Below are 10,240 nucleotides of genomic sequence, written 5' to 3' on the forward strand. Positions count from 1 at the left end.
GTGTTTCTCCTTAGAATGTGCTCGGAGCTACCCGCCAGGGTCAATAAACACGCCTTGATGAGAACTTTACCAGCCTCTTTCTATTTTCAGGTAAATGGGAGCATCTCAGGGTTTGATTTTAACTCCAACCCGCTCCGCGAGGCTGGAGCTCAGCTCTCGAGACCAGATGGGTTTCAGGTGCGCGTTTCGCTCCTGGGTGCAGTGTGCTAGGGATTTCACCTGCCAGGGGCTAGATCATCAAAGGCATGCTGAGGGGATGACGGGCTCCCCTCCCCGCCCAGAGCAGTCAGTTCTTAGAGGCCCATTTCTTGTTCTCGGGCTCTCCAGCAAACAGGCCCCTGAGCCCCAGGATCGGCACCATGTGCGTCTATGACCGCCACAGCTCATGCTGGAAGTTTCACGACAAAAATGACGGTAATGACCGCCTGGCCCTTCCAGGCACTGGAGGCACAGTGGGGTGTGGGGAAGGAAGGACTTTTCTGTGTTTTGGCCGCCGGGCCAAGCGGGAGCAAAGCTAGTTACGTAGACAACAGAAGAGCATTTTCCTCCCAAAGACGTAAAAACCCGCACCAATGAATTAAACATTTCAAACAAGATGACTCTCTACAAAGTCTTCTCAACCAAGAAGCAGAGACAGGCCGTCCTGTGCTGGTACATCCTGTTGCATATGGCACTGAGAAATCCTGCTTTTTCAGCACACAGAGCTTTCCAGACAAAGAAAAATACCAAGGGGGAAATTAGAGGAGGAGGTCCAGAGGAGTCAGGGCCGACAGAGGAGACAAGCGTGGGCAGGAGGGGACCTCTTCTCACGGCGAGGGGGCACAGGGGGCTGGGCGGGCACAGAAAAGAGGCCACCCGAGCCAACACAGCGGCCCTGACAGGTCCAAGGAGACGGCTGGGCAGAGGCAGGGTGCCTCGCGGGGACAAGTTGCAAACCACAGAGACACCACCCTACCCACTGCCGTGTCCGCTGGGTTGAAGCGACCCGCTCCGGTTCCCAAGGGTCTCCAAGTGCCATGTGATCTCAGCCAGGGCCCTGCCCTGGGCACCCACTAGGGACTTTGCTCTCTGGCTAGCACCATTGGGAGAGGGACCCACGGGAGTCCCCAGGGTGTACCCATTGGACTCTCTTCCCCAGACCAGGGCTGAACCTCCCCAGTTTCTGGGGACTCCGCAGACCTGCCTCACCCACTATCACAGCCGGTGGGGGCGGGGGGGGGGGGGGGCGGAGGACAGGTCCTGCCCTGCCCCCCACCCTCCACTGCCCTCTTAGAGCACTTCACCCGGTTGCCACCCCCACCCCAATCACCAGAGAGCAAACTCTCTCTCTCCTCTTGGGGGCCTGGCACGACCGGGCTCTAGAATTTGAAGAGGAGCCCCGAGGGAGGAAAGCTGGACTCCGGGCTCAGAGAAGGCTGGAGGCTGGCGAGGGTCCCCCGCCGCCCGAGTCCCCTCTCGGCGCGGCGGAGCCAGGCCAGCCGTCTCCAAGTCCCGGAGAGGTAGTAAGTGTAAGGCTTGGAACCCCGCGCAGCCCAGCCCGCGCCGGGGCGGTGGGTGGGTGGGTGTCTGCTACGGGATTATTCTTAGCGCTCCACTCTCTTCGCAAAAGTGGCGCCTCCGCCCTCCCGGCTCCGGCACGCTCGCTCGGGGCTCGCACGCCCGGCCCAGACAGCGGCGCGGAGCGGAGCACCGGGTGGGGTCCACGAGGGGCGAGGCGCGGAGGCGCAGGAGAGGCGGGGGCTCCCGAGAGAGGAGGGGGCGCGGCGGGAGGGGCCCCGGCGACGAGGCTGCGTTTAACCCTCGGCGCCCCGCACCCAGCCCTGCGCCGCGCGCTCAGCCGCCTCCCCGGACTCCTCCCGGGGCGCGGGGAGCCCGGCGGCGGCGCGCCCGGCCCTTACCTATGGTGGTGATGACCGTGATGGCAAAGTAGAAGGAGCCGGCGAATTTCCACTGGACGCCGGCGCGGTGCGGCTCCGACTGCAGGATCACCAGCTCCAGCTGCCGGTAGTCCTCGGCGCTGATGTTGTACTTCCCCTTGATCCGGATCTCCTCGGCTTTGAGTTTCTCCTCCTCGCGCATCTCGTGGTCCGACTCGAGGGCGTCGAAGACGGCGGCGCCCACCAGCAGGTAGGTGAAGGTGCAGACGATGAGGGACAGAGTCCGCACGTTCTGCCTCTTCATGGCCGCCAGCAAGGAGCCGGCGCGGGGGGCATGTCCCGCAGGCTCGCAGCCGCGCGCGTCCCACTGCAGCGCCCGGCGGCCGCCGCCGCCTCCTCCGCCGCCGCCGCCGCCTCCAAGTTGTAAGCGGCGGCGGCAGCAGCAGCAGCAGCAGCAGCAGCAGCAGCGGCGGCGGGGAGGCGGGGGGCGGGGAGGCTGGGGGGGCCCCCCTCCGCCGGGGCCGCCACAGCCGCCGCCACCGCGAGGCGGCTGGCGGGGCAGGGGCGGCGCGGGCCCGGGCTCGGGCGAGAAGGCGGACAGGCACAGGAGGCTGCTCGAGCGCCGGGGCCAGGCGTCCGGGAGCCCCGACACCCTGCGCCAGACCCGGCCGAAGCAGCCCGCCCCACTGCGCAGGGCCATGCACGGCGGCCCCGCTGGGCACCGCGCGGGCCGCGCTGCCCTCCGCGCCCCGCCCCCCGCTCCCGCCGGAAAAGCAGGGGCGGGAGCCGGAGCGCGGCTGGAGGGCGGCCGCCGGAGCCCGCGCCCCTCCGGGTCCGGCTCCCGGGCGGCGGCGCCCGGCTAGGAGCCCGCAGGTCTGCGCGCGCGCCTCGCGGGACCTCCTTCCCCTTCAGCCCTCTTCGCCCCCCCCTCGGGGGGGGGGGTGGAAAAGTTTGCGAAGTGGCGGCGTCTCCGGAGTCCCCAGCAGGCGGGGAGGGGGCCGAGCAGGTGCAGCGGGCGGGGCGGCCGGATGCCCGAAGGTCCGAGCGCCCCGCGCCCACCCGGGCGCGCAGGGACGCGGCGGGGTCCCCGCCGGGCGTCGGCCGGTCGGCGAAGTTTGCTCGGCTCAGCCCCCGAGGCGCGGGAGCGGGGCGCGGCCCCAGGGCGGCAGGGCCCGCGGCGGAGCGGCCTCGGGGGCGGCCCGGGGACGGCGCGGCGGCGGTCGGCCAGCCCGCTCCTCCGGGGGCGGCGGACGCGGCGGCGGCGGCGGCGGCGGCGGCGGCGGGAGGGGTCCCGCGGGCCTCGCGGAGCTGCGGGATGGGCGCGGGCGCATGAGCCGCGCCGGGGTCGGGGCCCTCCGGCGTCCGGGCGTCCGGGGAGGCGGCCGCGGCGCTGGTCTGCCAGGGGCGCTGCGTGCGTGCGCGCCGGAGGGAGCCGAGTGTGTGTGCGTGTGTCTGTGCGTATGTGTGCCCGTGTGTGTGCCCGTGTGTATGTGTGTGTGTGTGTGTGTGTGCGCGCGCGCGCGTGGCACCTCGCTCCGGCGGGAGGGCCGTGGGGGGCGGGGGCCGGGCTACGCCGAGGCCAGGCCTCCCTCCCTTCCTCTCTCCCTCCCTCCCTCCCTCCCTCCCTCCCTCCCGCAGCCTCCCGGGCGCGCCACCTCCCGCCTGGTCCCCAGCCAGCTGGCGAGGCGGCCTCGGCGGCTCCCGCTGCAGACCGAGCGCGGCGCACGGCGCACGCGGAGGGAGCCAGGGAGGGGCGGCCGGTGCCGCTGGGGAGGGGGCGGAGGCGGGCCGAGGACTGGGTGTCGCCAGAGTGGGGGTGGGAGGCGGAGCCACCAGCAGGTTTCGCAAGGGGGAAGGGAGGATAAATGAGACTGCTCGGGTCCTTGTAGCCCAGCTCCCCGGGAGCGCCTGCCGCTTCGCGGGGCTGAGAGTTTGAGAGAACCGGGCCTGGGGGACGAAACGGGATTCAGCCCGAGAAGGCCGACCGGCGGCTTAAGGGAGAGGAGAGACCCGGAGGAGGGTGGGAGCTCGAGGGGAGGGCGTTCCCCGGGGCGGCCACCGGCCGGGCGCACCTCCTCCTCGCGCGCTGCGGTCCCGAGGGCCGCCTCGGTCCCTGCGAGCGTCTCCGGCCAGGTGGCCCCGCACCTGCTGATCCTGAGCTCTTACCCGGAGAGCGCGGAGGATGTCACGGGCGACTGCTACTCTCGCGGTCGGGGCCTCGGGGGGAGGATGCCGCATTCCTCCTTCCCTGTCCCCTCCTCCCTGTTGCTTTTCCCAGAAACACTCCTTGGTTCCCCGAGGCTGGGCGCGGGGTGCACCCAGAACAGAAGCCTGCCCCTCCTCCTGCACCCCAGCGCCTCGCGACGGCCCCACTGCCGGCCAGCCTGCGCAGGCGAACAGGAAGCCCAGGCTGGGGAGAGCTATTCCTTGAGTCGGAGAGGAGGCTTCGCCCTGCTTTGTCCCTTTCCCGTACCCTTCAGGTCGTCGAGGGGTTTCCCTCGACCACCGACCCCCTTACTCTCCACTTGAGCAATGGAGCTCGAAGTGGGGAGGCCGAAGGCGCGGAGACCCTGGGCTCCCCCTTGCCTGGGTCTGGCGACCTCCCTTGGACCCCAGCCGGGGAAGAGATGGAGACCTGGGGAAAGGGACGCCCCCAGGCGGCGGGCTAGGAGACTGGGCAGAGGCGGCCAAGGGCGTCGCGGAGTAGGCCAGGGAAGCCCACCCAACCTTGCGCAGCCGCTCGCGGGCGCGGGCGCCTTGAGCCCTCAGCGTCGCCCCCCTCGGGCAGTGCTCAGACTCCCCATCCGCGGAGACTCGGGGCCCCGCGAGTCTGGGAACCCTGCTAGGGCGCTCTCCACCCCACTTCTGGGATTCGCAGGTGTTTGCGCCCACGGCGCTGTGGGTGAGGGGACCCGAACTGTGGGAGACGTCTGGGTCGGCGGGCACCGCTGGGCATAGGGAAGGAGAGCCCCACCCGGAGCGGTCGCTTCCCCAGATTCATTTTGGAACCAAGGCCCCTGCGCTTGGCGAATGAGCCTGGCCTCCCGGTGAGTCACCGCGAGCGGGCGACAAGGATTCCCGCAGCTGGTAATTAATCGCGCCGCTCGGCCACGACGGAACCCCAGTCGGGCCTCCCGCCGCCCTGCAGAGGCGCCACCCCTGAGTCACAGCCGTCGGGCCTCGGCAGTCCGGAAGCCGCCTGCCCGCCGGGGCGCCACCAGGGGGCACTGGACTCCGACCCACAGGTGGCCCCGCTCTGAGCCAGCCCTGTAGGGGAGTCCAGGCTGTCCCCGCCCGGCAGGTGCAGGAGCGGGGGCTGAGATGTGCTCCATCGACAGATCCCAAGCTTTGTAGAGAGCCGCTTTTATTCGGTTTACATACAGCCTTTCGGGAAAACGGAACCGCTTTGCGTGCCTACCGGAAGGGGCCTCAGAGATAAAACTAGTCCAAACTGTTGTTTGACAGATGGGAACACTTCCAACGAGAGAGATTCACATGCCCGGGGACACAGGACAATTACCATCTACAACCAGCTCTTGAACCTCTGCCGGGGTTCTGTCCAGCATTCCTTCCAGGACCCCAGCTGCCTTCTGACCCCAAAGTCCCAGCGCCTCGAATGGCCCCAGACCGCCCCTCAAACGCTGGTTCTTCCTTTTCTGTATTTCTCCAAAATACAGCCTTTGGGCTCAAAAGAAACAAGCTCGGGGAGCCAAGCCTCCAGGAGGGACCTTGGGGGGCTGGAAGAGGGGACACACACGCACACAGCCCTCTCTGTACCCCACACTCCTTCCATGGCCTTGGCCTGCAGGTGGAAGTGAAGTCCTTGGAGCGGAACTTGGCTCTTGGCATCTTCCCTGTGTCTCCAGCCCTCTTCGCTTCAGTTGCTCAGCACGTGGGTTGGTACCACTGTCCAGAAAGAGGTTAGACTGGCGACAGTGCCTCTGGGGAGCCCAACGCCCTGTCCACCTCCAAGGTTGCAGCCCAGCCCCAGGCGCCTTGGGAGCTCAGGTGTGGCGAATCAGAGCCCAGGCTTTCCACCCCCCCACCTCCCCGCCAGAGAGTGGCTGGGCGTGGCTCATCTCTCAACCAATGGGAGCCCGGGAAAGCATTCCTAAAAGGAGCTGATGGCAGAGAGAGGGAGGCAGGAAGGCCCCTCACCCAAGAGCCACCCGCTTTGCTTTAGGGGAACAAGTGCATTCTCTGTGCTGCTTAGGCCACCGGTGAGTTAATCCCGAGCCTGAGCACTGCTGCTGGTGGCCTGTCTGTGCTCCTCCAGTGGACCGTCACTGGGCCTCCCTGGACCTCGGTGTCCTCTTCAGTAAAAACAGATGTATTTGATTAGATAATAAAGAACATCATGGTTTCATAACTAGCTACTGCCTACTTGTTTCCTAGGTTCTTTACACATGCCTGGCATGTTATTAGACCCTAGGGGCTAAGGAATATGACCCCGTCTTACCCAGAGAAGCCGAGCGGTTGATTCTGGTCCCACGGTGACTATGAGTGGCCCCGACTCCCAGCCCGGGGCTTCTTCCACATCAGCGCTCCGTGTCTCGGAAACCGATTCTGCTGCTAGCGGAAAGCCGGGAGGGCCAGTGCTCTAGGCCAGGGCCCCAGCTGGCTGCCCGGGTGCCTCCGCAGGCAGAACCATCTTGCTGGCCCACGACCACTTGCTGGCAAGGAGCCACGACAGCCCGCTGCCTCCAGAACATCACAACTCCCTGGGCAAGTTTAATGTGTTGTCGTGGTAATGCCCACATCATTGAAAGTGGGCAGGACATGCAGAATCATCGTCCCCATTTGACAGGTGGGAAAAGTGAGGCACGAAGCCTAGCAGCCCCCGAATCACAAAGAGAAGCTGTAATGCCAGCCCTATCGGTTCCTCCCTGTGGCCCCAGCTCTGCCAGCCCTATCGGTTCCTCTGGCCCATGACGTTCGCAGCTGATGAACCCAGCAGTGGCCGATTCCGGAGGGAAATACTCTGTATCCAGGCAGCTAGGCCCATCAGGAGCTTCCCAGACTGTTCTCGGGAACATGAGAGAGTTACTCTGGGAACACTGGTTAAATGGGGAAAGGAAGGATTTCTCAGAGCCCTCAGTCTCCTAACGGGCGTCATGACCCCCAGACAGGAGTAGGATGAGCGGCATTTCTCAAATTCATTTGACCACGGAATCTGCTTTTGGGCACAGAGTTGGCCCCAGCGCCAGGTTCCGGGCTGCTTTTTGGGAACCGCTGTGCCAGCCCATGGAGCTGGGCACAGAGGGGCAGGAAGCCTGGATTCCACTTCTGGTCCCACATGGACGAGCCCTCCTCCAGCTCCAGTCCTTTCTGTCTCCAGCTGAGCACTGCCCCCCTCCTCTGCCTGCAGAGGTCTTGTGAACATGCTGACTCTTGAACTTCCCTGATGGAACCCTCTTGGAGCTCCTAGTCAAGCCTCTGCCCACCCCTGGCATTGCCTCCCTCAGCTCCTGCCTCCCTGCTGCCCTCCTCCAGTGCCAGCCATTCAGTGCACATCGAGCCTCTGTGCCCTTGCTCATGCTGTTCCCTCTGCCTGTATGCCTTTCCCTGTCTTCTTTGGGCTCTCTGCTTTCAAGATTCAGCTCTGGCAGTGTCTCTTCCAGAAGCTTCCCTGTCCTCAGGCTGGACTAAGCTCCTGTGTCCCTGCACACACTTTTCTTGCAGTGACCCCTTTGGTGCCTGTCACATCTCCCCTGCCAGACTGAGCTCCTCGAGGGCAGGGCTGTGCCTGCCTCAACTCGGTCGTGCAGAGCCTGTCACTCAGCAGGTGCACAGTAAATGCTTGAAGACAACTAAAAAGCAGAGTGGGGTTCACTCACCAGCAGGCCTGAGGTCACTCTTAGGAAGTGATGTCTCTTAGGAAAGCAGGAAAAAGTCTATGCACAGAACGGAAAGGAAAAACTGCTGTGCAGACAGCAGAGGAGGCTGCCTACTGGGGTCCTGTAGGTCCCCACACTTTAGGCCTTGACTCTGATGTCGCCTGGGGTCCAATGCAGTACAGGAGGAGGAGAGAGAACAAGAAAGAGGTGGGAGAGAGAGGGGACATCAGGAAAGAAGCTCAGACAGGAAAGGGGACTGGGCCTGGCGCCAGTGGGGCCAAGGGCGAGTTCACCAGGACTGGCACTTAGGGTGCCTGTCCTTGGCCTGTGCCCGTGGCAGACACTGTTCATCGATCCCAGCCCTGTCTTCGGCCGGGAGACTCTTGAAACCGGGGTGCACACAGGGCTCATCCTGGGCTCAGCACGGACATGTTTCCTTCCAAGGCCGTCACCAATCTGGCTTCAGCTGAGATGGCCAAGAAGAACGTGGACAATGTGAGAGGACATAGGGAGCCATTGCAAGTTCTTGAGCAGGAGAGTGGTACAGAGATAGTGGGGAACTGCACCCTGGTGTGCTGATCCTGAGTGTTTCTTGAACACCTGCTGGATGCCGGGCCTCAGTTGGGCATTGCATCCTTGTAACTCTTAGCTTAGGACAGTAGCCAAGACCCCACTGCCCTTGTGGGGGTGGAGGTGGGGTGGGAGCTAGGACGCTGTGCCCTTTCTTTCCAGGCATAGGTAACAAGGGGCTGGACCGGCAAGGTGACAGGAAGGACAAGAAGAAAGAGGGAGGGTCAGCCCTGCCCCTGGTACACAGCAGGTGCTAAAAGGTGTTTCATTAATCCCATGATTGAATCCAGATGATGCCAAGATAAGTCCCAGGGCTTGGTGACATGCAGTGAGGGTCAGAGGGGAGGGAGGTGGGAAAATGGCCCAGCGCTTCTGAGATACAAGAGGCAGAGCCACTGATGGGAAACTAAGGGAAACGAAGGCTGGGTCTGCCTCCGTCTGCCCACAGGGTTCCAGAACGTTATGTCAGGGAGCAGGGAGCATGGGTCCAAGCTTGGACAGCCAGAGCCTGTGGCCTTTGGGTTGTCAGATCCCCACCTCCCCCGAGTGCCCATTGCCAGGTGACCTCGGGACATGAGCTGCAAACTGGCTGGGGCTCCTCCCTGAGTTGTCGGGCCCAAGTGGGTCCTACTGGACATTTCCGAGCTCCAGAGTCCTTGGGTCTCAAGACTTCAGTGAGGTCTCCAACTGTAGCCATGTGGGTACAGTCACCCTGGGGTTCATACTCTGAACTGCTGTAGGGACAGATGGTGTGGGGAGCCGTGGCTCGGGGCAGCTCTGATCCGCTCCCGGAGTTAGGGCACTTTTAAAAGCGGGAACTTCGTGTAGTGGGTGGTGAATGTGCCAGCCCTCCCAGACTCACGGTCACGTGGCCAACGAAGCCAGGCTAAGCGCCCCCACCTTCAAGCCAAGGACATCCTCCCAAACCCCATGCACACGTACTTTATTAGAGGACAGGTGATCAGTGGACTTCAGGCTTCTTAATGGGGCCTGAGCCACTGCCCATCTCCACACCTGATCCATAAATAGCTCCATCGCATTCCCCATGGAGCCCAAGTGCTGCCAGGATCAATCCAAGGATCGCAGAGGCTTCCTGCCCTGACAGCTCCCGGGAGGGGCCGCCGGAGGGGCGTGAACCTGCGCCCACCAGGAGCGTCTCATTAATTGAAGCCCCAGCAGCAGGCCGACCCCCTCAGGAGTCAGTTCTAAACCAGGCTCAGCCGGGTTCCTGCGCAGCAGTAAGGGCACCCTGCCCCCCCCTCCACTTCTGGGTATGTGGGACTTGGCAGGACAGAGGCTCCCGGCGTTGGCCGACTGGGTTAATGAAATGGATTTGGGAACAACAAACCGATGGCCCCGAAACGGCACTGGTGACCCTTCTCAGTCCCTTCCCCACCCCCCCAGTGGCTAGAATAATTAGATATTCATAGAGGGGACATTTGTTGAACCCAACTCTCTGCCTTCTTAAAATAAATAAATACATAAATAATAATAAAACAAGAATAAAAACCTTCCCCTCTTAAACAAAAAGAGGGTCTTCTGGGTGACTCAGTCAAGCACTTGGCTTCGGCTCAGTTCATGATCTCACACAGTTTGTGGGTTCGAGCCCCGCGTCGGGCTGTGTGCCGACATCTCAGAGCCTGGAGCCTGCTTCAGATTCTGTGTCTTCCTCTCTCTCTGCTCCTCCCCCGTTCACGCTCTGTCTCTCTGTCTCTCTCTCAAAAATAAATCATATTAAAAAGTTTTAAATAAAAAATAAAAAGAATCCTTTGGAATAAGGCACTACCTGCAGACGTGGGGAAGCAGCCCATCAGAACTTCCTCATCTCGAACCTGAGCACGATGGGGTGATCTCCTGCACTTGTGGACCAGGCGAGATAGGAGTGCTTGGAAAGTGCCAGCTCAGACGAAGGGGCAGGGCTAGGACCGAAGGCAGGTCTGGGCCTCCAGTCATGGG

General features: G+C 63.4%; 1 protein-coding gene across 1 annotated transcript in view; it reads right to left on the reverse strand.

Annotated features, from left to right (window-relative positions):
- KCNK9 (potassium two pore domain channel subfamily K member 9) overlaps nucleotides 1-2,181 on the reverse strand; it is a 75,913-nt gene extending 73,732 nt beyond the window's left edge. The window contains exon 1 of the mRNA XM_047842842.1: nucleotides 1,899-2,181. Coding sequence (XP_047698798.1) covers nucleotides 1,899-2,181 — 283 coding nt within the window. The remainder of the gene's footprint in view (nucleotides 1-1,898) is intronic.
- Between the last annotated feature and the right edge of the window lie 8,059 nt (nucleotides 2,182-10,240).

The sequence above is a fragment of the Prionailurus viverrinus genome, chromosome F2, assembly GCF_022837055.1.
Source record: "Prionailurus viverrinus isolate Anna chromosome F2, UM_Priviv_1.0, whole genome shotgun sequence".
Lineage (NCBI taxonomy): Eukaryota > Metazoa > Chordata > Mammalia > Carnivora > Felidae > Prionailurus > Prionailurus viverrinus.